This window comes from Bufo gargarizans, chromosome 4 (genome assembly GCF_014858855.1).
Source record: "Bufo gargarizans isolate SCDJY-AF-19 chromosome 4, ASM1485885v1, whole genome shotgun sequence".
NCBI lineage: Eukaryota > Metazoa > Chordata > Amphibia > Anura > Bufonidae > Bufo > Bufo gargarizans.
The window spans coordinates 184784331-184811793 of record NC_058083.1 but is presented as its reverse complement, the minus strand read 5'-3'; the positions used below and the strand labels follow the sequence as shown (position 1 = coordinate 184811793).

Here is a 27463-nt window from a genome sequence, read left to right as displayed (position 1 = left end):
GTCCTCAGGACAGCGATACAGATGGCTGTGCTGCGGCAGGGGAGGGAGAGGCATGTCCTTTTCCCTTCCTCTGGAGGGGGCCGGCGCAGGCGGTGCGATGACGTCATCGCGCCTCCTGAGCCGTACAGCGCGGGACACAGGCCGGAAGAGGCCTGCATAGCATCGTTGACATGGAGGTAAGTATAAGTATTTTTTTGTTTGTTTTTATATATATATATATATATATATATATATATACACACACAATACTTTTACTGGCACATTGGGGGGGCTGTTATTACTGGCACATTGGGGGGGCTGTTTTTACTGGTACATGACGGGGGCTGTTATTACTGGCACATGATGGGGGGCTGTTATTACTGGCACATGATGGGGGGGCTGTTATTACTGGCACATGATAGGGGGACTGTAATTAATGGTACATGATGGGGGGCTGTTATTACTGGCACATGATAGAGGGGCTATTACTGGCACATGATGGGGGGCTGTTATTACTGGCACATTGGGGGGGGGGCTGTTATTACTGGCACATTGAGGGGGGCTGTTATTACTGGCACATTGAGGGGGGCTGTTATTACTGGCACATTGGGGGACTCTTATTACTGGCACATGATGGGGGGCTCTTATTACTGGCACATGATGGGGGGCTCTTATTACTGGCACATGATGGGGGGCTCTTATTACTGGCACATGATGGGGGAGTGCTTTTATTACTGGCACATGATGGGGGGGCTTTTATTACTGGCACATGATGGGGGGGCTTTTATTACTGGCACATGATGGGGGCTTTTATTACTGGCACATTATGGGGGCTCTTATTACTGGCACATGATGGCGGGAGTGCTTTTATTACTGGCACATGATGGGGGGTGCTTTTATTACTGGCACATGATAGGGGGTGCTTTTATTACTGGCACATGATGGGGGGGTTCTTTTATTACTGGCACATTATTGGGGGCACTTATTACTGGCACATTATTGGGGGCACTATAGGGGCATCTACTGAGGCCACAAAGAAGGGGTATTTTATATGGGGGGCTCTGTACAGTAGAATTTTATACTGGGGCACATAATGTTGGATACTATGGGGAAGGGGGGGAGAGGAGTACTATGGGGTCATCTACGGGGGGCACTAAGAAGGGGTATTTTATACTTGAAAATTATGGGGGACACAGCATCTACTGGGGCATTTATACTAGTACATTATGGGGGGCACTAGGAGGAAAGGGGGAGAGGAGCACTATGGGGGCATTTACTGGGGGCACTATATTGGGGTATTTTATACTGGCACATTATGGGGGCACTATGGGGACATTAGCTTAACTGGGGGCATTACAAGGGAGTATTTTTTGCACTGTCACATTATAAGGAGAATTATTTCTACTGGGGGGGCATTATTGTGGGCTTTATTACTCCCCCATGGTATAAGCCCCCTAGTAGCAGCCCCAGCCTCTCCCTGCTCTGCTATCCCTCTGCCCCTTCTCCAAATCCTTATTATGAAATCTTTCTCATTAGGATAAAACACATCATCAGCTCCACCCAGCACGCGGCCAAAGTGTTGAAGTGGTGTCCGAGATCCCCAAGGGCCAAGCCAAGTAATTGTAAGTTTTCATGTGAAATATGTTTGTTATACACATATAGCATACACTGTGCCACACAATATACAGTATACCTCTACACTGTGTAGTCTGTTCTATAGGCACCATGGTTTTGTGGCGGCGGACAGAAAATAATCTGGAAGTGCCTCTCCCGAGACCAAGCTCTTTAGATGTCTGTGTGTCACACTCTGCAGAGACGAGGTGCAGCTGAAAGAAGTTGTCTGGACCGAGTGGAGAAGATGTTGACAGAGAAGATCTACATCAGAGGAGACATCACCTGGAGGCACCGGATGTCACAGGTATGTGCTGCTGTATAGCGAGTACAAAAAAATGCAGCGTGCGCGGGGAGGGTCGCCTTAGGCTACTTTCACACTAGCAGCAGTCTCCTCCGGCAGGCTGTTCTGGCGGGTGAGCAGCCTGCCGGATCCGTGCTACCGCTAGTGCACCATGCCGCCGGAAATCCGCTCCGGCCCCATTCGCTAATACGGCAAACATGTTCAGAAGTGGGCTGAAAAAAACTACAGCATGCTGCAGTTTTATCCCAGCCGTCTCTCGGCATGTTTGCCGTGCTGCGGACGGACCTCCGGGCCGGAGCGGACATCCGTCGGCACAGTGCATTAGCGGTAGCATGGATCCGGCAGGCTATTCCCCTGCCAGAACAGTGTGAAAGTAGCCTTAGAGAACTAGGCCATATTTATTGGGGCTTGGGCCTCGGATCCTTTGAGACCCTAGCAACGCCCCTGAGTTGGAGACATTTTGCTCTGTATTCTTGGACTTGTTGCCTTTCACTACAGTTCAATTTATTTCCATTTTTTTAGTTTGGCGAGACATAGTCATATGTACAAGCAAATGTCTTTTCAGAATTCTACCTCACTTATAAGTGCACAGCTTCACTTCTCATCTGTACGTGCCACAAAGATAAGAATGTGGTGGATTTTTACGACAGTAATAGGGTTAACCATCTAAAAGTATTTTTTCTCCAATTTCCTGTTAATTTTTTTTTAACAATTTGAATTAAACCATATATTCTCATATATACTGTATATATATATATATATATATATATATATATATATATATATAGGCCCCAGGTGCTCCTTTATGTTTGGGCCCTGCCGTGTGTCAAGACATAAGATTAGGGCCACAATGGGGATATTTCTGAAGACAGGAGAAATGGTGGTGATACATTTTGGGGTGTACTTCTTCATTTTCATGTGCTCTGTAGAAAAAAAATGTTTTAAATCTTTAAATTTACACTTTTGTGTAAAAAATGAAAAAAACTTTTTTTTTTCCTTTTTAGCATTTCTGCAAAAAACTAGGGGGTCTAAAAGATCACTAAACACCTAAATGAATACCTTAGGGGGTCTAGTTTTCAAAATGGGGTCATTTATAGGGGTTTCTATAATTTTGGCAGCTCAATGCCATTACATGTGTGCAATGGGGACTAAACCATTTTAAATTTATTATCTGAAAGCCATAGGGTGCTCCTTTATGTTTGGGCCCTGCCATGTGTCAAGACATAAGATTAGGGCCACAATGGGGGTATTTCTGAAGACAAGAGAATGGGGTGATACATTTTGGGGTGTACTTCTTCATTTTTATGTGCTTTGTAGAAAATAAAAAATATTCTTAAAATTGATACTTTTGTGTAAAAAAAAAGAAGATTTTATTTTTTTCACCTTCTTAGCATTAATTTCTTTAAAAGACTAGGGGGTCAAAAAACTCATTACACCCATAGATGACTACGTTAAGGGATCTAGTTTGCAAAATGAGGTTACTTTTTCGGGGTTCTTTTATTCTTATAAGCCTCTGCAAACTTGGCTTGTTGCAGGAAAAAATATGTACTTCAAAAATTTTTAAATTTATGTTAAAATGGTAAGTCTCCTTAATAAAATAAAAAAGTTTTTTGTAAGTGCAGCCAAAATAAAGTAAAGATGTGGAAATATATTTCTGATAAAAAATATTGGAAAGCATTATATTTTAATATATTATAATTTTCATCGATTTTTTAGTTTTTTAATAAAGATACGCATATTTTATCGGTAAAATTTTACCACCTAGGTAAAGTACAATATGTGATGAGAAAACAATGTCAGAATTACTTGGAGGTGCAAAACCTTTACAAAGTTATTCTCTGCTAAAGGGACACATGTCAGATTTTCAAAATCTGGCTTGGTCATTAAGGCCCAAACAGGCTTGGTCACTAAGGGGTTAAGCCCCCACAGGGGAACTGAGAATGCGATATTTAGATTGCTTCTGCCATACACTACTGTGTCTTAATACAGTAGAGTATGGGGAATTCAGTATACTCTTATAGAGAAGTGCTACCTGCAGGCATCCATAGTAATATACCTTTGATAGGCCTGGTAGCCTCAGGGAAAGCTGCACAAGGTCACAATCGACTATGGCATCTGAGGGGTTAAATGTCTGCAATTGACATTATCGTAGATTGCAAACAGTAGCCCAAGGTGCCTGCTATTTGAAACAGCTGAATCCCGGCAGCTTTGATACCCATTCCTCTTTGGAGCGGGTACCATATTTAACATGTACAGCAGATGCTCCTTTCCCTTTGGACCTGTTTTGGGAAACTTACCTGCTCCCTCCCCCTCGGTTCCCGCTCCTTCTGTCCATCGCACTCTGGTCCCCGCTGAGTGACAAGCTCAGTCTGCTACAAGGTTGATGGACCTGAGTCCAGCTCAGGAGTTAATGCCAAACAGCTGATTGGCTGGGGTGTGGAGTGTCAGACTCAGGCCTTTTTTTCTGGCGGAACGCCCCGGAACGGTGTTCCGCCACCTATTTTCTGCCGACTCGCCCCCCCTCCTTTAGTTACTGGGCCCAGCCGGCCTGCTGCTTAGGCTGCTTACTTGCAGCCTCCAGCACCTCCGGCTCTCCACTGGCTCAGGTCCGCCCAGCTCCCGCCCACCACTGACAGCGGCGGAGAGAGTGAGAGAGGAGACACCGATTCTGTGGTCCCAAACCCTGCCCCCAGGCCGACTCCATTGCTGTCTGCGGCCCAGACCCAGTGGCCAGGGGAGGGGGGGTGAGTTCCACCACCTTTTCTCTCAGAAAAAAAGCCCTGGTCAGACCCCTGCCCATCAACTAATGATGACCTATCCTAAGGGTAAGCCATTACTTAATAAAAGGTGGACAACGAATTTAAAGTCTAACTCTACCTGTTGGAGCTAATTTATAGAAACTTTTACCTAACTATATAATTAGTAGTTTACTGATTTAATGTTGAGTTATTTATTCGGCAGTATTAGGTTCCATTCACATGTCCGTAGAATGGGTCCAGACCCATTCATTCTCTATGGGACCGGAAGAGATGCGGACAGCACAGTGTGCTGTCCGCATCCGCATTTCGGGAGCGTGGACGGATATGCCCCCATTGTCTTATAGGTCCCATCGCTGGGACCCATACCTATATCAGGAACGGAGCCCTACAATGTGGTGGCTGGAGGACTCCGGTTCTCCCCATAGAAGTGAAATACACTGCGCATGACCAGCCACCGGTCCCATTCACTTCTATGGGCACGATGGAAATAGCCGAGCCAGCACTTGGCTATTTTCAGTGGCCCCATAGAAAATAAATGGAGGGCAGCTGTACATGTCCAGTGCTCCCTCCACCGCTTTTAGGGCTCCGTTCACAATATAGGTGCGGGGCGTTCACCTTTCAGTCAAAGGGGGCATATATGCCCCCTTTGTCTGAGATGAGACAACCCCTATAATATTGTATATTATCAGAATTTCTGCACTTAATGCACTGACATGTATGCAGTTCATAATAAAGTATCTGCTTTAAGGTAGTTTTAATGTAGACTTCACTTTAAAAGGATGTTCTCGGTGTATTTCTGTCCACACCTACTTCTCTTCTCCCTGCCTGCTTGTGGCTTGTGTTGGCTCTGCCTAATTGGGTCCCCCCCCCCCCCCCCCTTCCTTTTCACAAATTTCTATGGGAAGACTGGTGAATAGTGGTCTCCTTGTAGATGACAGTATCATGGGCAGGATCATTCTCTACAAAGCATTTATGGTATATTTATATGGAAAGCTCCTTTAAGGAAATTATATTCTACCTGAAACATTCTCTATAGGCCATTTGTCATCTAGTCACATCTGTTCAGTTATGTTGTCCTTCAGATTAGGTCATAGGGAAATATCCTGGTAACCTGGCTGACTGCATCATTGGTCAATAAGATAAACTCTGCCACATGTTGTCTTCTCACAGAGACATTCTGGGAAGGTTTACTTTATTGCTATTTTGCTATTACTTATCTCTGTAATGTTCAGCATAGTTAGCATGGTGTACATATTGTGATCTGTGATAAAGAGACATCTTATGTCACCGTGTGTTGTTTAACCCCTTCTACCCCAGGCCATTTTACACCTTCGAGACCAGGCCGTTTTTTGCGAATCTGACATGTATCACTTTATGTGGTAATAATTTTGGAACGCTTTTACTTATCCAAGCGATTGTTTTCTTGTGACACATTGCATTTCATGACAGTGGTAAATTTAAGTCAATATACTCCATCTTTATTTAGAAAAAAAAAATCCCAAATTTAACACATTCTATTTCTTTGTGGTGCGGAGCAATCATGGACCCATTCAAGTTGAATGGGTCTGCATTCATCTGCGCCAGCCACACGGATGGTGCCCATGCATTGGGGACTGCAGTGAAGTAATAGTACATCATACGTTTCCAATGGGTTAATGTATGGAGATATAGCAACGTGACATTAAACAGAACCTGTCATGTTGAACATGGTAAGAAAAACAGATGAACCAGCACCTCCATAGAAAGTAAATTTGAGAACGTAGGTGCACGCTAACTTGGCTGAAACATAATGCGATTAGTAGAACTACAAGTAACAGCACACTGTTAGTCAATTGCACACAGTCAACAACACACTGCTAGTCAATTGCACAAAGATATAAGCAAATACTAAATGAAAAATAAGCTGCTTGGTGGCTATACTTACTGCAAGAGCAGTTGGAAGCTCTTTGCGCATATAATTGATCAAAAATATGTCGGGCCCATCTACCGAACAAGCCACGGACAGTGGATGCCAGTGTCACGGCTGTGTCACGGTCTCGGTGTTGTTCGCTGTGACACGTTTGCCATGTATGCTTGTTGCCTGGGGCAACGTGTAGTTTTGCAGCATGTCTGTGCACTGCTCCTTGTATCCTAGTTCTTTTCCTGTCTGGTACTTGTGGGGTTAAGTTCACTTGGTGCTATTTATCCTGTTGCTGAGGGCCAGGAGTTTTAGTTGTCCTCCAGCCTTTGTTTGGTGCTGGAGTTATGCTCCTGTCCTATGTGTTCCATCTGCCCAGTACTTGAGGGCCACCTAGTGAGACATCAATGTCACCTTCCCTTCCGACTCTGTTTTTATGTGTGTCACGGAAGGTGTATAGAAAACTAGAAGACACAAAATGAAGATCCGACTGACTGGATCCAAAACTAAGGAACAAAAGGGAGAGCCCTGCAACAGACCTGGCTCTCTCCCTAACTGCTCAGCCTATGCAAAAATCTCAATGGTAGATGATCGCATAGCCTCGTACCTCGACTGTATAACACATGAACACCCTATAATAGTGAGGGAACATGACCACCGGCTCCCTACACTTGATACGGAGGGAGTCAGGGTCACCTGGGATCCAGCAAACAGGAAAACACAAATGAATGAACAAATCGTATCTGTAGAAGACTCAGTAGTAGCATCCAGCATGCATACACTCCAGGAAGTTGTATAAACCGCTAAAAGTGATGCAGTATGGGAAGGGATTTAAAGGGATGCAATCAGTGCAACTACATGACAGCTGAGAGAGGCTAACGAGATGAGAAAAGGAAAGCAAAACAAAAGGAACCTCAAGGAGGAGGTTCTGAAGGACGTCTGTCAGAGCTTCTCAGATATCTGGTGGTGACAGTACCCCTCCTTCTACGAGTGGACTCCGGACACTCAGAGCCCACCTTCTCAGGATGGGACCTATGGAAAGCCCTGATGAGACGAGTGGCCTTAATGTCCGTCACTGGGACCCACATCCTCTCCTCAGGACCATAACCCTCCCAATGAACGAGGTACTGGAGAGAACCGCGGACAACACGAGAATCCACAATCCTAGAGACCTGAAATTCAAGATTACCATCAACCACAATCGGAGGAGGAGGCAAAGACGAGGGTATAATGGGTTGGACATAAGGTTTTTATAAGGACTTATGAAAAACATTAGTCCAAGTCTGAGGACGATCAAGACGGTAGGCAACAGGATTGATGACGGACAAGATTTTGTAAGGCCCAATAAACTTAGGAGGGAACCTTCAATTTGATATTCTTAGTAGACAACCACACCAGATCACCAACATTCAGGTCCAGACCAGGCACACGTCTCTTATCCGCCACACGCTTATATCTCTCACTCATGCTCTTTAGATTATCCTGAATCTTTTGCCAAATAGCTGACAAAGACGAGGAGAATCAGTCCTCATCGGGTAAACCAGAAGACCCCTCTCCAGAGAATGTCCCAAACTGCGGATGAAACCCATATGGACCAAAAAATGGTGACTTATCAGAGGACTCCTGACGACGGTTATTTAAAGCAAACTCAGCAAGGGACAAAAAAGAACACCAATCCTCCTGATTCTCCGCCACAAAACAGCGCAGATATGTCTCCAGATTCTGATTGACGCGCTCTGTCTGACCATTCGACTGCGGTTGGAAAGCAGAAGAGAATAACAACCGAACCCCCAAGCGAGAACAGAAAGCCTTCCAGAATCTGGAAACAAACTGCGTGCCCCTATCAGAGACTATGTCTGAAGGAATACCATGCAATTTGACAATGTGATCAATAAATGCCTGCGCCAGCGTCTTAGCATTGGGCAAGCCAGGAAAAGGAATGAAATGCACCATTTTGCTAAAACGGTCCACCACCACCAGAATCACAGTCTTCCCCGAGGAACGAGGCAGGTCCGTAATGAAGTCCATGGACAGATGTGTCCAAGGACGGGAAGGAGTGGGTAACGGAAGGAGAGGACCTGATGGCCGTGAATGAGGGACTTTGGCACGAGCGCAGGTCTCGCAGGCTGCCACAAAACCCTCAACCGACTTACGAAGCGCAGGCCACCAGAATCTCCGAGCGATGAGATCCACTGTGGGTCTTGCCCCCGGGTGCCCAGCAAGGACAGTATCGTGGTGCTCCTTAAAAATCTTGTGTCTTAAAGCGAGAGGCACAAACAACCTCCGAGGAGGACAAAGATCAGGAGCCTCTGACTGGGCTACCTGAACCTCTGCCTCCAATTCAGGATAAAGAGCAGAGACCACCACACCTTCAGCCAAAATGGGACCCGGGTCTTTAAAATTCCCACCTCCCGGAAAACAACGTGACAGAGCATCCGCCTTCACATTCTTAACCCCAGGGCGGAACGTGACAACAAAATTAAACCTTGAAAAGAACAGAGACCATCTGGCCTGTCTCGGGTTCAGACGCTTGGCTGACTCCAAGTAGGCCAGATTCTTATGGTCAGTAAACACGGTAATAGGGTGTCTGGCTCCCTCTAGCCAATGGCGCCATTCCTCAAAAGCTAACTTGATGGCCAACAACTCCCTATCTCCCACATCGTAATTTCTCTCTGCGGAGGAGAGTTTCTTCGAGAAAAAGGCACACGGTCGCCATTTGGCAGGAGAGGGACCCTGAGACAAGACCGCACCCACACCCACCTCAGAAGCATCAACCTCAACTATGAAGGGTAGAGAAATATCAGGTTGTACCAAGATGGGAGCGGAAACAAAACTCTCCTTGATATTAGAAAAGGCCTTACGCGCCTCTAACGACCAGGAGGAAAAATCTACCCCCTTTCTAGTCATATCAGTGAGTGGTTTAACAACAGAGGAATAATTCAAAATAAACTTCCTGTAATAATTGGCAAAACCCAAAAAACGCATCAGCGCCTTCTGATTCTCAGGAAGCTCCCACTCAAGCACAGCGTGGACCATCTCAAGGTCCATGCGAAAACCAGAAGCGGAGAGAAGAAACCCCAGAATTGAATTTCTGGAACCGCAAACACACATTTTTCCAGTTTAGTGTACAATTTATTCTCCCGCAGGATGAGCAAGACCTGACGTAAATGTTCCTTATGAGTTTTGAAATCAGGAGAAAAAATCTAAATATCATCTAGATACACTAATACAAATTTCCCCATTAAATGATAAAAAATGCTGTTCACAAAATGCTGAAAGACGGCTAGAGCATTCATCAAACCAAAAGGCATAACCAAATTCTCAAAATGGCCCTCAGGGGTATTGAAGGCCGTCTTCCATTTGTCTCCTTCTCTGACCCTGACCAGGTTGTATGCCCCTCTTAGGCTACTTTCACACTAGCGTTCGGGGCTCCGCTTGTGAGTTCCGTTCAAAGGCTCTCACAAGCGGCCCCGAACGCTTCCGTCCAGCCCTAATGCATTCTGAGTGGATGCGGATCCGCTCAGAATGCATCAGTCTGGCAGCGTTTGGCCTCCGCTCCGCTCAGCAGGCGGACACCTGAACGCTGCTTGCAGCGTTCGGGTGTCCGCCTGGCCGTGCGGAGGCAAACGGATCCGTCCAGACTTACAATGTAAGTCAATGGGGACGGATCCGTTTGAATATGACACAATATGGCTCAATTTTCAAACGGATCCGTCCCCCATTGACTTTCAATGTAAAGTCTGGACGGATCTGTCTGAGGCTACTTTGACACTTAGAAATATTTTTACAATATAATGCAGACGGATCAGTTCTGAACGGATCCACCGTCTGCATTATATGAGCGGATCTGTCTCAGACGGATCCGCTCTGAACGCAAGTGTGAAAGTAGCCTAAGATCCAACTTGGAAAAAACTTTAGCCCCAACAATCTGGTTAAACAGGTCCGGGATCAGAGGAAGCGGATAAGGGTCACGAATAGTGATACTGTTCAGCTCCCTGAAATCCAGACAAGGTCTTAAAGAAACATCTTTTTTCTTAACAAAGAAAAAAACAGCGGCAACAGGTGACTTCGAGGGTCGTATGTGTCCCTTTCTCAGACTCTCAGAGATATAAGCACGCATAGCGACCCTTTCAGGTTGGGAGAGATTGTATAAATGAGATTTAGGCAGCTTGGCGCCTGGGGTGAGATAAATAGGGCAATCGTACTCCCTGTGAGGGGGAAATTCCTGAACACCACTCTCAGAAAACACATCCGAAAATTCAGAGAGAAAAGATGGTACAGTCTTAGTAGAAACCTCTGAAACAGATGTCGTGAGGCAATTCTCTCTGCAAAAGTCACTCCAACCATTTATTTGCCTCGCTTGCCAATCAATGGTGGGGTTATGTTTAGTGAGCCAGGGTAGCCCCAACACTAGAGGAGTAGGCAACCTGCTTAGGACGAAACATGACACATCCTCAACATGAGTATCACTCACAATCAAACGGATATTGTGAACTATGCCCTTTAACGATTTCTGAGAAAGTGGAACGGAATCAATAGCAAAAACAGGTATATCCTTTCCCAAAGTGCATACCTGGAAACCATGAGTTATAGCAAATTGATTATCAATGAGATTGACAGCTGCTCCACTATCTACAAAAATCTCACAAAAAATGTTCTTGCTCTCTAGCGCCACCCTGGCAGGTAGGACAAAACGGGAACTACAAGCAAACCTTCAAATTCCGCATTAACCTTGCCAATAGTAACAGATGGAACGTCTTTAGAGGATTTTTTTATTTTTGTTTCTTTATTACTCTCAAAAAACTGCCTGAATCTCCTAGAGGGACAAACATTTGCCAAATGATTTATACCTCCACAACAGAAACAAACCTTCCTATGAGAGCTGAATCCTCTATTGTCAGAGGCAAGCAAACCCAGCTGCATGGGCTCCTGCTCAGAAGGCATTGAGAGCGACTGAGACCCCTGTGCACTGAATGAGACCGCCGCACTGTCCTTGGACTGAGTATGACAGGAAGGAGTGATCTCTCCTCTCTCTCTAAGACGCCTGTCAATACGAACGGCCCGAGACATGGCAGAGTCCAAGGAGGTAGGTCTCTCATGAAAGGCAAATGCATCTTTCAATCCCTCTGAAAGACCATGGCAAAATTGATTTTGGAGTGCAGCATCATTCCAACCAGTATCAGCTGCCCATCTCTGAAATTCTGAACAGTATATCTCCGCGGACTGTTTACCCTGGCATAAAAGACGTAGTCTAGACTCAGCCAGAGCAATACGATCTGGATCATCATATATCTGACCCAGGGCTAAAAAAAATTCATACACTGAACAGAGGGGCCGTGCCCCCACCGGCAGCGAAAAGGCCCAGGACTGAGCGTTATCCCTGAGCAGCGAGATGATGATCCCCACCATCTGCTCCTCATCACCAGAGGAATGGGGAAGTAGGCGAAAATGGAGTTTGCAAGCGTCTCTAAAACGATCAAAATTCTCACTACCCCCGGAGAACGTATCCGGGAGCGAGATCTTAGGCTCAGAACAAACTCCATGAACGCAAGCTGAACCGGTCACCTGAAACTAAAAAACAGTCTTACGGAGATCTGCTACCTCCAATGAAAGACCCTGCATGTCAAAAGTGAAACCGGATCCATGCTTGAGCATCCGTAGTAGCATCCAGCATGCATACACTCCAGGAAGTTGTATAAACCGCAAAGTGATGCAGTATGGGAAGGGATTTATGGGATGCAATCAGTGCAACTACATGACAGCTGAGAGAGGCTAACGAGATGAGAAAAGGAAAGCAAAACAAAAGGAACCTCAAGGAGGAGGTTCTGAAGGACGTCTGTCAGAGCTTCTCAGATATCTGGTGGTGACAATGTGTGGTATGGTTTATGTTACGGGTTGGTGTTGGATGTCTAGTTGTTGTTCCATGTCTGGTCTGTTTCTGGTTTGTATAGTCCTGCATGGATGCTAGACATTTCCCCTGGCTACTCCTTCGGTGAGAGGGCTCTTGGGTTCCCCGGAGGGGGAACAACGAGTCAGTGTGCAGCTTTGCCTGAGGCCGCCATGCACCCTCTCCGTATGGGGGTCCAGGAAGTTACTGGTGTGTTGGGTTCTGTGTTTGTTGTTTGTACTGTGTCCTGTATGATGTTCCGGTTCAGTACATATGCATGGATTCAAGTCGGTGTTTTTGGACTGCTGGTGTTTCTTCCAGCAGCTGCGGCAGGTAAGTGGCCTAGTATATGGGTACTCTTGGCCCAGAGGTTGTTCTTGCCACTGGTTTATTACCTGCCGTTCCAGTTTGCTACTCGCTGTCATCTCTCTATGTGTGTGTGTATTGGTGTTATACTTTTGTTGTAGGATGTTCTAGGGGTCAGGTGAACTACTACTAGAACATCACTGAAAACTTGTTGTTAGATGTTCCAAGGGTCAGGTGGACCTGCGCTATAACATGACAGTAAGTTTTGTCTTCCTCTTTCCTTTGTTTCTGGCCTGAGGGAGATTCTGGTTCATCCTTCTGGTGGAGGAACCGGTCGTCTCTAGTTCTGATTCTATTACCACGGTTATACAGGGGGAGTTAGGGCACTAGGTTCCGGTGTATAAACTTCCCTACCATCGAGGCCTGTTCATACTTATAGTTAGTCAGGACTTGCATTAGGGTTGCTCTAGGAGGTGACCAGCTCCCTTACCCCAGTTTCCAGGCATAGTTTCTGTTCCCTTTTACAATCAGTGTTCGGTGTGGAGTTTTCCCTCACACCGCACTGTGACAGCCAGGATGCAGGACCAAGCGGAAGGAAGAAGGCAAGTATGGCTCTTTCCATAGCAGAGGCAGGCTCTGAAATCACAGAAAAGTTATTTTTTTCTGCACAACACTTTTAAGCTCACTCAGTCTTTAGTCACACTCAGGACTTTCTGCATATCACGGTATAGACACTTTCCAGAAAGTGATCTGAAACCACTTGCTATGCTTCCAGGGACACGACCAGTGTAAGGGCTTCCCTCAGATCTGGCAAGATGACAGGGATTTAGTTCATTTCCCAACTCTCAGGATAAAGAACTCTAACATGGATCAGCAGCTGGACTCAACAGTTCTCTCACATACCAGCCTGGTTTACTGCTTCAGCTCCCTGTCAATACTGTAGCCTGTATACCGTACACTGTACACCACTACACCACATGCCCAACTCGCATGGGTTATCAAAAGCTACCCCATGTGTATGCTACTCTGCCCTCAAAGGAGCTCATGCCATGCCATGCTCCAGCTTCCGCAGCTATATATATATATATATATATATATATATATACACACACACCTGCAGTATAACCTATATCATAACAAGCAGTTAAATGTACAGTAACTGTAATCAGGAGCAGTAGTGTTGATCGAGCACCAAAGTGCTTGTGTGCTCTGGTGCTCGAGTAGAACACTTCTCGATGCTTGAGTGCTCTACAGAGCACCCAAACACAATAAAAGTCTATGGGAGAACCCGAGCATTAAACTAGGCACCCCCTGCTCTGAAGAGGGGAGGGTGTCGGGACTCTAGTTCGGCTTAGGAGTCCCTGCTCTGACTCCATATAGTCCAGCAGTGTAGTGGTTAACATTTTTGGCTGTAATGTAGAAGGTTGTGAGTTCAAATCCCTCCAGAAACTTTTCTGAAATAGAGGCTAAATTTGATTTAAATACACTGACTCAAGCATCATGCTCGAGCACACGCGATATTCGGCTGAACACTGCGATGCTCGAGGCGAACTGGTGTTCGGCCAAGCATGCTCGATCAATACTAAAGAGCAGATATAATGCACATTGGTACACAAACCGGCGAACATAACATGGTTACAAACAGTCCAATTATATCAAGTTCATTTCAGATCTTGGTAAGGGGGTGCAAGTACAGGGTTGTAGGAGGTTAATCTTAACCACAACCCTATAGTATATGCAGGTGATTTGCAGTTCTCAGAATTGTCGCAAAGCTTTACTAGGGTTTTTAACATCACATATGCCTTGTTATGCTGGAATACAGCAACAGGGAATGTATCGTTGCATATCTAGGAATATTAATCATTCAAAAGACTTTACAGCAAGAGGTCTATAGATGCCAATTTAGGAAAGCCTGTCCCTTTAAGTAACATGTTCACAACAGTTAAAAGCATCATTCGAATACGCTTTAGTGGACAGAAAATAAGAAAAACATGGAGGGACATTTATTTACTCATGAAAAGAGTATGGTAACATAGTAACATAGTACATAAGGCCGAAAAAAGACATTTGTCCATCCAGTTCGGCCTGTCATCCTGCAAGTTGATCCAGAGGAAGGCAAAAAAACCCTGTGAGGTAGAAGCCAATTTTCCTCACTTTAGGGGAATAAAAATTCCTTCCCGACTCCAATCAGGCAATCAGAATAAATCCCTGGATCAACGATCTCTCTCTAGCAGCTATAGCCTGTAATATTATTACGCTCCAGAAATACATCCAGGCCCCTCTTGAATTCCTTTATTGTACTCACCATGGTGGCTCTCTGTCGCCTGTATCTATGAATGGGTGCTGCTAAGCCTAGTGACTCACCCAGTCAAAAGGAGGTAATAATGTATATAGAGAGGCTGAGCACTCTCCCAATGGACCACACAGAGATTATTCAAAAATGATTATATTTATTACACCAATATATAGATAAAAAATATATATTGAACAAAATGCACAATTAAAAATATATTCTATTAAAAATATACATAAAAGTAAAACTATTCAGATTAAAAGTCTAATTAAGTGGCGGTGGTATACAAAAGATTACTGTATGCAACTTGGAAGAAAAAAGTATGTCCTGATTAGAGGAGAAGAAGATCGATAACACCTCAGTACTTTTATCTTCGACAATGTGCAGGAAAATTTTCGACAATGTAAAAAGAGGTATTATGAAGATACATTTTCCGATAATTGTCCTGGCTTAAATTCGATATTTAATTTCGATTCTTTTATCGATTATATTCAGTCAATATTCCCTGTATGGCAAAACACACACTGTTGTAAAGATGCTGTCTGACTATAGCACACAGTGGCGTCCCACGTGGCTAATGGAGTCAGATTCAGCGGTACCTGTTAGTAGCGGTTCAGCAGGAGCAGTGTGAGCGAAGTGGCCCTCCGTGTAGAGATTCTCTGATGAGAAGACTTTGATTATAACTCTATCCGTTCAAGGGTCAAAGACTTTGCTGTATGTCAGAAAAGTTCATCAGGGTAATAAAGTCGATTTAGATTGTTGAAGTCAGGACGTCCATCAGCTGATGTGCGGGTCTTTTGAAACCAGACGCGTTTCAGGGTCTTTTCCTAGCCCCTTCCTCAGTGGTGACCCGCAGAGGGGAATGACCCCTTTTTATACCCAAAATCCTCCATAATCAGGGAAAATTAGAAAATCTGGAATGGATCTAGCAACTTGTTTCAGCCAGTTGCATATAAAACCCGATGTGGAATAAAAGTTAAAGAAATGCATATCAGATATGTCTATAAATAACAAATTCATATACTTATACAATTTATAGGGCATCTGTATAATCTTCTGAAAAAACGCAGGTGCAGTTGTCACGGAAGGTGTACAGGAAACAAGACCATGCAAAATGAATATATGACTCACTGGATCCAAAACTAAGGAACAAAAGGGAGACCCCTGCATCAGACCTGGCTCTCTCCCTGTCGGCTCAGCCTATGCGAAAATCCCAATGGTGGATGATCGCATATCCACGTACCTTGACTATATACCACCTGAACACCCTACAATAGTGAGGGGACATGACCACCGGCTCCCTACACTAGACACGGAGGGAGTCAGGGTCACCTGGGATCCAGCAAACAGAAAATCACAAATAAATGTACAGCACTTATCTTGTAGAAGGCTGGAAGATAGGATCAGCATGCACACACACTCCAGGAAGTTGTATAAGCCGCACACTAATGCATTATGGGGAGGAATTTAAAGGGATGCAATCAGTCCAACTACATGACAGCTGAGAGAGGCTAACGAGATGAGGAACTGAAATTCAAAACAAAGAAAACTCAAGGAGGAGGTTCTGAAAGGCTTCTGTTAGAGCTTCTCAGCTGTCTGGTTGTGACAGCAATTTATTTAACTTTTGTGCGTTTTTTCATGCATTTTTTTTTTCCATGCACTCTTTCAAAATATTATCCCTGGTCTTTATACATATGTGTAAAATGACAATTTTCAAGAGATGTTCCTATATAAAAATATTTAGCAATATCTAATAAGGATATGTATTGGTATATGGCACAGTCTATGAACCAGCAATATAATTTTCTAAAAACGCAGGTGCGTTTTTTTTTTTTATCCCATGCGTTTTTCATGCGTTTTTCATGCGTTTTTATTGATTCTTGTCTGTAGTAATTCCATATTGATGTAAGATACCATTATTCAAAGGAAATTCTTCTCTAAAAGGCCTCATGCACACGACCGTTGTGTGCATCCGTGGCCGTTGTGCCGTTTTCCGTTTTTTTCACGGACCCATTGACTTTCAATGGGTCCGTGGAAAAATCGGAAAATGCACCGTTTGGCAGCCGCATCCGTGAGCCGTGTTTCCTGGCCGTGAAAAAAATATGACCTGTCCTATTTTTTTCACGGCCAACGGTTCACGGGCCCATTCAAGTCAATGGGTCCGTGAAAGAACACGGATGCACACAAGATTGGCATCCGTGTCCGTGATCCGTGGCCGTAGGTTTTAGTTTCATACAGACGGATCCGAAGATCCGTCTGCATAAAAGCTTTTTCTGATCTAAGTTTTCACTTCGTGAAAACTCATTTCCGACAGTATATTCTAACACAGAAGCGTTCCCATGGTGATGGGGACGCTTCTAGTTAGAATACACTGCAAACTTTGTACAAGACTGCCCCCTGCTGCCTGGCAGCACCCGATCTCTTACAGGGGGATATGATAGTACAATTAACCCCATCATATCCCCCTGTAAGAGATCAGGGCTGCCAGGCAGCAGGGGGCAGACCCCCCCCCCCTCCCCAGTTTGAATATCATTGTGCGGCCCCCCCCCCCCTCCCCTGTTGTTAACTCGTTGGTGGCCAGTGTGCGCACCCCCCTCCCTCCCTCCCTCCCTCTATTGTTTTAATACATTGGGGCCAGTGTGCGCGCCCCCCCCCCCAACCCCCCCTCCCTCCCTCTATTGTTTTAATACATTGGGGCCAGTGTGCGCGCGCCCCCCCAACCCCCCCTCCCTCCCTCTATTGTTTTAATACATTGGGGCCAGTGTGCGCGCCCCCCCCAACCCCCCCCCCCCCTCCCTCCCTCTATTGTAATCATCATCGGTGGCAGCGGAGTAGAAGATTTTCATACTTACCTGCTTCTTGCTGCTGCGATGTCTGCGTCCGGCCGGGAGCTCCTCCTACTGGTAAGTGACAGGTCTGTGCGGCGCATTGCTGTCACTTACCAGTAGGAGGAGCTCCCGGCCGGACGCAGACATCGCAGCAGCAAGAAGCAGGTAAGTATGAAAATCTTCTACTCCGCTGCCACCGATGATGATTACAATAGAGGGAGGGAGGGGGGGGGGGTTGGGGGGGTGCGCACACTGGCCCCAATGTATTAAAACAATAGAGAGAGGGAGGGAGGGGGGGTTGGGGGGGCGCGCGCACACTGGCCCCAATGTATTAAAATAATAGAGGGGGGGTTGGGGGGCGCGCGCACACTGGCCCCAATGTATTAAAATAATAGAGGGGGGGTTGGGGGGCGCGCGCACACTGGCCCCAATGTATTAAAACAATAGAGGGAGGGAGGGGGGGTTGGGGGGGCGCGCGCACACTGGCCCCAATGTATTAAAACAATAGAGGGAGGGAGGGAGGGAGGGGCGCGCGCACACTGGCCCCAATGTATTAAAACAATAGAGGGAGGGAGGGGGGGTTGGGGGGGCGCGCGCACACTGGCCCCAATGTATTAAAACAATAGAGGGAGGGAGGGGGGGTTGGGGGGGGCGCGCGCACACTGGCCCCAATGTATTAAAACAATAGAGGGAGGGAGGGAGGGGGGTGCGCACACTGGCCACCAACGAGTTAACAACAGGGGAGGGGGGGCCCACTGGCCACCAATGAGTTAAAAACAGGGGGGGGGGGGGGTCTGCCCCCTGCTGCCTGGCAGCACCTGCCAGGCAGCAGGGGACAGTCATGTACACAGTTTTTTTGTATATTCTAACCTGAAGCGTCCCCATCACCATGGGAACGCCTCTGTGTTAGAATATACTGTCGGAAATGAGTTTCACGATGTAGCTCATATCCGACAGTATATTCTAACATAGAGGCGTTCCCATGGTGATGGGGACGCTACAAGTTAAAATATACCATCGGATTGGAGAAAACTCCAATCCGATGGTATAACAGAACTCCAGACTTTACATTGAAAGTCAATGGGGACGGATCCGTTTGAAATGGCACCATATTGTGTCAACATCAAACGGATCCGTCCCCATTGACTTGCATTGTAATTCAGGACGGATCCGTTTGGCTCCGCACGGCCAGGCGGACACCAAAATGACTTTTTTTTCATGTCCGTGGATCCTCCAAAAATCAAGGAAGACCCACGGACGGAAAAACGGTCACGGATCACGGACCAACGGAACCCCGTTTTGCGGACCGTGAAAAAAAACGTCCGTGTGCATGAGGCCAAAGTATTTGACAATATCTAACATAGCTATGTGTAGGTATATGGTACAGTCAATGAGCCAGCAGTGTGATTTTCTAAAAATCGCAGATGCGTTTTTTTAACCAATGCGGTATTCATGCGTTTTTCATGCGTTTTTTATAGATACTTGTCTATATTGATCATATATATATATATATATATATATATCATGTAATAATCACAGACATCTTAATTAATTATAACACTTAGTATAAAAATGTATCTTATGAAACATAAAATTAAATAACATCATTAAAACAGACTATATATCAGAGTGTAATGTGTTAAAAATTTAGTGGAACCAATGAGTAATTGCTATGTATCCAAAACGCAGCTGCGTCTTATATAAAACGCAATTGCGTTATTCTACATAATATATCGCAATTTCTGAATAGTGGGTTAAAATATTTAAAATATGTTAAAAAGATGGCACTACCTATGCGAAAATGTTATACAAAATGATAAAAACATTAAATTATTATTTTTTTAATGTTTTTATCATTTTGTATAACATTTTCGCATAGGTAGTGCCATCTTTTTAACATATTTTAAATATTTTAACCCACTATTCAGATATTGCGATATATTATGTAGAATAACGCAATTGCGTTTTATATAAGACGCAGCTGCGTTTTGGATACATAGCAATTACTCATTGGTTCCACTAAATTTTTAACACATTACACTCTGATATATAGTCTGTTTTAATGATGTTATTTAATTTTATGTTTCATAAGATACATTTTTATACTAAGTGTTATAATTAATTAAGATGTCTGTGATTATTACATGATATATATATATATATATATATATATATATATATATATGATCAATATAGACAAGTATCTATAAAAAACGCATGAATACCGCATTGGTTAAAAAATCGCATCTGCGTTTTTTAGAAAATCACACTGCTGGCTCATTGACTGTACCATATACTTACACATAGCTATGTTAGATATTGTCAAATACTTTTAGAGAAGAATTTCCTTTGAATAATGGTATCTTACATCAATATGGAATTAATACAGACAAGAATCAATAAAAACGCATGAAAACCGCATGGGATAAAAAAAAAAAACACACCTGCGTTTTTAGAAAATTATATTGCTGGTTCATAGACTGTGCCATATACCAATATATATCCTAATTAGATATTGCTAAATATTTTTAAATAGGAATATCTCTTGAAAATTGTCATTTTACACATATGTATAAAGACCAGGGATAATATTTTGAAAGAGTGCATGAAAAATAAAAAATGCATGAAAAAACGCACAAAAGTTAAATAAACTGCACCTGCGTTTTTTCAGAAGATTATACAGATGCCCTATAAATTGTATAAGTATATGAATTTGTTATTTATAGACATATCTGATATGCATTTCTTTAACTTTTATTCCACATCGGGTTTTATATGCAACTGGCTGAAACAAGTTGCTAGATCCATTCCAGATTTTCTAATTTTCCCTGATTATGGAGGATTTTGGGTATAAAAAGAGGTCATTCCCCTCTGCGGGTAACCACTGAGGAAGGGGCTAGGAAAAGACCCCGAAACGCGTCTGGTTTCAAAAGACCCGCACATCAGCTGATGGACGTCCTGACTTCAACAATCTAAATCGACTTTATTACCCTGATGAACTTTTCTGACATACAGCGAAGTCTTTGACCCTTGAACGGATAGAGTTATAATCAAAGTCTTCTCATCAGAGAATCTCTACACGGAGGGCCACTTCGCTCACACTGCTCCTGCTGAACCGCTACTAACAGGTACCGCTGAATCTGACTCCATTAGCCACGTGGGACGCCACTGTGTGCTATAGTCAGACAGCATCTTTACAACAGTGTGTGTTTTGCCATACAGGGAATATTGACTGAATATAATCGATAAAAGAATCGAAATTAAATATCGAATTTAAGCCTGGACAATTATCGGAAAATGTATCTTCATAATACCTCTTTTTACATTGTCGAAAATTTTCCTGCACATTGTCGAAGATAAAAGTACTGAGGTGTTATCGATCTTCTTTTCCTCTAATCAGGACATACTTTTTTCTTCCAAGTTGCATACAGTAATCTTTTGTATACCACCGCCACTTAATTAGACTTTTAATCTGAATAGTTTTACTTTTATGTATATTTTTAATAGAATATATTTTGTTCAATATATATTTTTTATCTATATATTGGTGTAATAAATATAATCATTTTTGAATAATCTCTGTGTGGTCCATTGGGAGAGTGCTCAGCCTCTCTATATACATTTATTTACTCATATACGTATTAAAGTTGGCATTATTGCTGTGACTTTTTTCCCCATTCACGCAGCTTTCCCAGAGTGGGTTACAAGGGGGTATAGCGTGTAGGAGGGGGGGGGGGGGGGCGAGCAGTGTGACCTGACTCATTTATCATTCTCCATTTTGTTTTTTGGCTTAGAAAATGGCTCAAATGTATGCCAGCAAGGGAGTAATGTAGAGGCGCAGGCTGTCGCATGGCCTGCGCCTCTACATTACTGGCAGTGCAGAGGGACTTCTTAACAAATGATCCCCATGGGGTTTTGTGCTTTGAATCAAGCAAAACATCCAAAGTTGTTATGTTAATGTTATTAAGGAATTGTTACACATTTCTAACATGTTATGCATACTGACATGATGAATGGGTTAAATATGATCGCCACTGAGGATTCTAGGTAAATGTTTTCTATGTTGTAGCTATCAAGTAATTCAATTTCCTAACTGTATATATTAGTAATTGCTGGAAATGTCAGCCAATAAAATACAATACAGACACCTCCAAACTATGTAATTCCTTTTCTTCATGTGAAAGCCACAAGCTTATAAAAGCCTCATGTACAGGTGAAACAACAAAAAACTGAAATGAAAAGTGCTCTTTAGAGAGTGGATTATATCAAGGCCCCTCTAAATATGTGTATTTTTTATCATTCTTTGTACAGGAAAAATCCGGAACATGTTTTCAAGTGGAGACATTGAGCCGCTCACCAAACTAATTTTGGTCAATGCCATTTATTTCAAAGGAGAATGGGAACACAAGTTTAGTCCGGAAGCGACTCATCCGAAAGACTTCACTGTGAAAGGGGGCACTAGTACCAAGATCCCAATGATGAACCTTCATTTAGCAGCAAAGCTTGGTAACTCCTCGGTCTCTCTGATCTATCTCTTCTTTTTAGTCAAGTTATGATCTTAGATTCTTATTAATGTTCAGATCATAAAATTAATAATTCAATCATTATTATTTTTATTGGGGGTGTCCCTACTAAAAATAAATATTATATGATAAGCCTTAAGCCCCCTTCACACATCTGTGTCCGCGCTTAAATCCGTGAAAAGGTGGTCAGTGATGTCTCCGTGAAGATGTCCGTGATGGATCTATGTTGGTTCTGTGTGTCTGTTTTTTGCTGTTCGTGTGTCATCCGTGTTTCACTGACATTGAACAGCTGAAAAAGAATTTTCACGGCATCTCTTCCTAATTATCCATGAAACACGGATGAAACACGGTCCGCATCAGTGTTGCATCCGTAGTTTTCATGGACCCATAGACTATAATGGGCCTGATGGATCAGTAAATACAGACAAAACAGAGCGTGTATCCCTACTAAAACACAAACCCACGGACTATGGTAAAACACTGATGTCTAAATACACACATTAAAATGGATGGGTAGGTGTGCTGTCCGTAGAAAACACATACAGAACATGTACACGGAACACCGACATGTGAATGAGGCTTTAGATACATAGTCTAGTCCAATCACCTGTACGATGAACACCTGTCCACCATTCCACCCCACCCAAACTTCTGCAGAGATAAATAGTTGTATGGATCGGTGGTCCTACAGTATATGGATTGGAGTGGGGGTCATGCTACCTACCACTCAGTGGTTTCCACATCACCCATTGAGTTGTATGAGGTAGAGATGAGCGAAGTTATGAAAAATTTTATTCAACTGCTTTGCTGAACTTCACAAAGTAATTTGATTAGTGATGAAGTCGCATAAAATGACGGGGAATGGCGATCGTGCCTTCCTCTTTTATTGAACCCCTCAGATGCCGTGTTCATTGCTGATCGCGGAATCTGAGGCTACCATTTAGGCCTTTGAGGAGTTAATCAGAGTAAAAATAAAAAAAATCCTTATCTATTTGCTCGCGTAGAGACTGCCATGGCCATCTTGATCGGGGCTCCGAAGGTAGAGAAAGAGCCACATCCCTCAGCCTTACCTGACAGGTTCTGCGATCAGTGTTGATTGTGGCACCTGAGAGGTTTAATTACGAGGTTTGGTAGGATTGCCATTCTCCATCATAGTGGCCTCGTACATTTGTAGCGGTCAGAGGAGGGAGAGACCGCAAAGCAGGATTCAAGTACAGTACAGCAAACAAGGAGACTGAAGCAAAAGCCGGCTTTATTAGAGAACCAGATGTAACTGCCGGATTAATCGGATTAACAGTATAAACAGGTTTACACAGATTACATGAACACGAGTTAGAATAAATGCGTTGCACAGTATACACATACGAGTCCAGGCTACACTCAGCTAGTATACTCCTATCTAGCCCTGCTACCCAGGGGACGCTTCTACAGCGTACTGACTAAGTCCCTGGCTCTATAACCTATGACAGATAAGCACCGGTGCCACTCACAGTTCTGCAGATTCTCCTTGATCCCATAAGATGCAGTCTGGCTCCAGGTCCGGTCGCTTGCTTCTCTGTCTTTCTCTCTCTAGTTACAACAGATGCAGACCTTCTTCAGCTCTGGCAGGAAGGATCCGGCTTGTACTGGTCTCTGACACACGGTCCACTCCTCTGTAACACACTGTGCAGTCTCTTTCTCTGGGTCACAGCTGCAGCACTTCAGTTCAGAGTGTATCTTGGCCTGTCTCCAGCACAGCCAGCTTCTCAGGACTCCATCAGTCAGGCTTCATGTCCCATCACTAGCCTTTACTTGGCTCCTAACATGGCAGCCATCCTCTCACAGCTCTCAGGGCACTCCCACCTCTAGCCAGGACTCAAACCCCCAGAACTTCTGGCTCCTCCTACCTCTTGTGCATCTCAGAAACAGTTCAGCTTCCTCTTTCTCAGAGCCACAGTGGCCTCTAGTGGCTAAAATAAGTCATTACAGTCTATGTAGCACCATATTGTAGACATCTGTGCAAAGAACAGTATTCTAAGGACTGACCCTTACACATTCAAGGGGGTAATGCAGGTATTGATATTGAAGTCCATGTTAAGACCCATAGCCTTGAGGGTCCCCAGAGTGTATATCCAGAACAGGAGCAGACAGAAAACATAAAGTCGCCCTGGAAAACAAAACTAAAAGTGGCACCATGCTGTTAGTGGGACCAAATTGACAGAAGGCAGAGCCAACATAAGTAGGTGGGGCCAGTAGTACTGTAGTACAGCAAAAAATACTGCCCTAACAGAACCAAATACCACAGTCATAGTAACATAGTTTATAAGGCCGAAAAAAGACATTTGCCCATCCAGTTCGGCCTGTCATCCTGCAAGTTGATCCAGAGGAAGGCCAAAAAAAAAAAACTGAGGTAGAAGCCAATTTTCCCCACTTAAGGGGAAAAAATTCCTTCCCGACTCCAATCAGGCAATCAGAATAACTCCCTGGATCAACGACCCCTCTCTAGTAGCTATAGCCTGTAATATTATTACACTCCAGAAATACATCCAGGCCCCTCTTGAACTCTTTTAGTGAACTCACCATCACCACCTCCTCAGGCAGAGAGTTCCATAGTCTCACTGCTCTTACCGTAAAGAATCCTCTTCTATGTTTGTGTACAAACCTTCTTTCCTCCAGACACAGAGGATGTCCCCTTGTCACAGTCACAGTCCTGGGGATAAATAGATGATGGGATAGATCTCTGTACTGACCCCTGATATATTTATACATAGTAATTAGATCTCCTCTCAGTCATCTTTTTTCTAAAGTGAATAATCCTTATTTTGATAAAATTTCTGGGTACTGTAGTCCACCCATTCCAGTTATTACTTTAGTTGCCCTCCTCTGGACCCTCTCCAGCTCTGCTATGTCTGCCTTGTTCACTGGAGCCCAGAACTGTACACAGTACTCCATGTGTGGTCTGACTAGTGATTTGAAAAGTGGTAGGACTATGTACTCATCACTGGCATCTATGCCCCTTTTGATGCAACCCATTATCTTATTGGCCTTGGCAGCAGCTGCCTGACACTGGTTTCAACAGCTAAGGCTACTTTCACACTCTCGTTTGGTGCGATCCGTCATGGCTCTGTATAGACGGATCCATTCAGATAATACAACCGTCTGCATCCGTTCAAAACGGATCCGTTTGTATTATCTTTAACATAGCCAAGACGGATCCGTCTTGAACACCATTGAAAGTCAATGGAGGACAGATCCGTTTTTCTATTGTGCCAGATTGTGTCATAGAAAAAAGAACCGTCCCCATTGACTTACATTGTGTGTCAGAACGGATCTGTTTGGCTCAGTTTTGTCAGTCGGACACCAAAATACTGTAATCAGCGGTTTGATGTCCGCCTCCAAAGCAGAATGGGGACGGAACGGAGGTAAACTGATGCATTCTGAGGGGATCCTTTTCCATTCAGAATGCATTAGGGCAAAACTGATCCGTTTTGGACCATTAGTGAGAGCCCTGAACGGATCTCACAAACAGAAAGCCAAAATGCCAGTGTTTGCCAAAATGCCAGTAGTTTGCTTTTCACTAAAATTCCTAGGTCCTTTTCCATGTCAGTGTTACCCAATGCTTTACCATTTAATATTATTTCTTCCCATGTGCATAACCTTACATTTGTCAGTGTTAAACCTCATCTGCCACTTATCTGCCCAAGCCTCCAATCTATCCAGATCCATCTGTAGCTGTATATTGTTCTCTTCTGTGTTAATTACTTTACACAGTTTAGTGTCATCTGCGAAAAATTTATATTTTACTATGCAAGCCTTCTACAAGTTCATTAATAAATATATTGAAGAGAATAGGGCCCAATACTTACCCCTAAGGTACTGCACTAGTGACAGTGACCCCATCTGAGTGTGTACCATTAATAACTAGAGATGGCCTTGCGGTTCGCCTGGCAGTCGTTTCGCAACAAACTTTGCATGTTCGCGATTCACTCCGAACATGCAAACATATGGCGATGTCCGCCGGCGCCATATTCTTTTGCATTGCACCGAACTTTGACCCATGACACATCCATCAGGTGGGACAGGACAGCCAATTGAGACATTTCAGCACATGGACACCCCCCCACCCTATCAAAGAACCCGATCTGGCAGCCATTTTACATTCTGTGTTTTGCCAGTGTAGGGAGAGGTTGCTTTGTGGAGCAGGGACAGGCTGTTAGGGACACCAAACGCTAGCTAATAGAGCCACAAAAATCATTTTAAGGACTGGCATAGGTGTGCTATCTATAGGTGTGATATACTGAGGGGTGTGATATGCCTATAATATACTTTATAACATAGAAAGTATATAGTGCATTTGTATTGTGCAGCAGTTGTGTGCGGTTCTGCTGCTATACCGCAGCTATATAGAGGGACAAGCGCTATTGGAACAACTATTTGCAACGGGTGTGATATACCTGTTGCCCCCAAAAAAACTGATTAAGGAGTGTGACATACCTTCTTCCACAAAATGCTGATTGAGGACTGCGATATACCTGTTGCCCCAAATAAACAGGGTGGTGCGATATAACTGTTATGGCAAAAAAAAAAATTGAGGGCTGCGATACACCTTCTTCTCGGACCATTTTAGAAGATCTTACACGGCCATGGCTCGCCTTGCTGACATTCAGCAGCGACATCACTTGCACATCAGACGTCTGATTTGTGACAGCCCGACGCGCTGGAACTTCACCTTGTATATACTTGATAGGTTGCTCCATTAACGACTACCTGTACAAACTCTGCAGCAGGACAGGTTTTGGGGAGTTTGGTTTTTTTTCACTGCTCCAGTGGCTGCTCATGCTCGACGCATGCAGACTTCTGCGGCCATTTGATGAGATCACCAAACTGGTCAGTCGCAGCCAGTGCGCCATCAGTGACATCGTACCTTACGCCTTCTTTCTGGAGCGTGCATTGCATTGTGTCATTGATCAAGCCGTCGAGGAGCAGGAAGATAAGGAAGTCGCAATGCTGAATGAATTCCCAGGGGGGCTACTCCATCTGAGACAAGTCAGCAGGAGTCTGAAGAGGAGTCAGAGGAGGATGGTGGCTGGGGGGAGG

General features: G+C 44.2%; 1 protein-coding gene across 2 annotated transcripts in view; it reads left to right on the top strand.

Moving 5' to 3' along the window:
• The window catches only part of SERPINI2 (serpin family I member 2), an 85172-nt gene that overhangs the window by 25781 nt on the left and 31928 nt on the right, over positions 1–27463 (top strand). The window contains exon 4 of one of the 2 annotated variants that reach the window (XM_044291943.1): positions 22257–22370. In XM_044291943.1, the coding sequence (XP_044147878.1) occupies positions 22257–22370 (114 nt within the window). Of the gene's footprint in view, positions 1–22175; positions 22371–27463 lie in introns of both variants that reach the window. The other variant, XM_044291942.1, reaches the window with a different exon arrangement.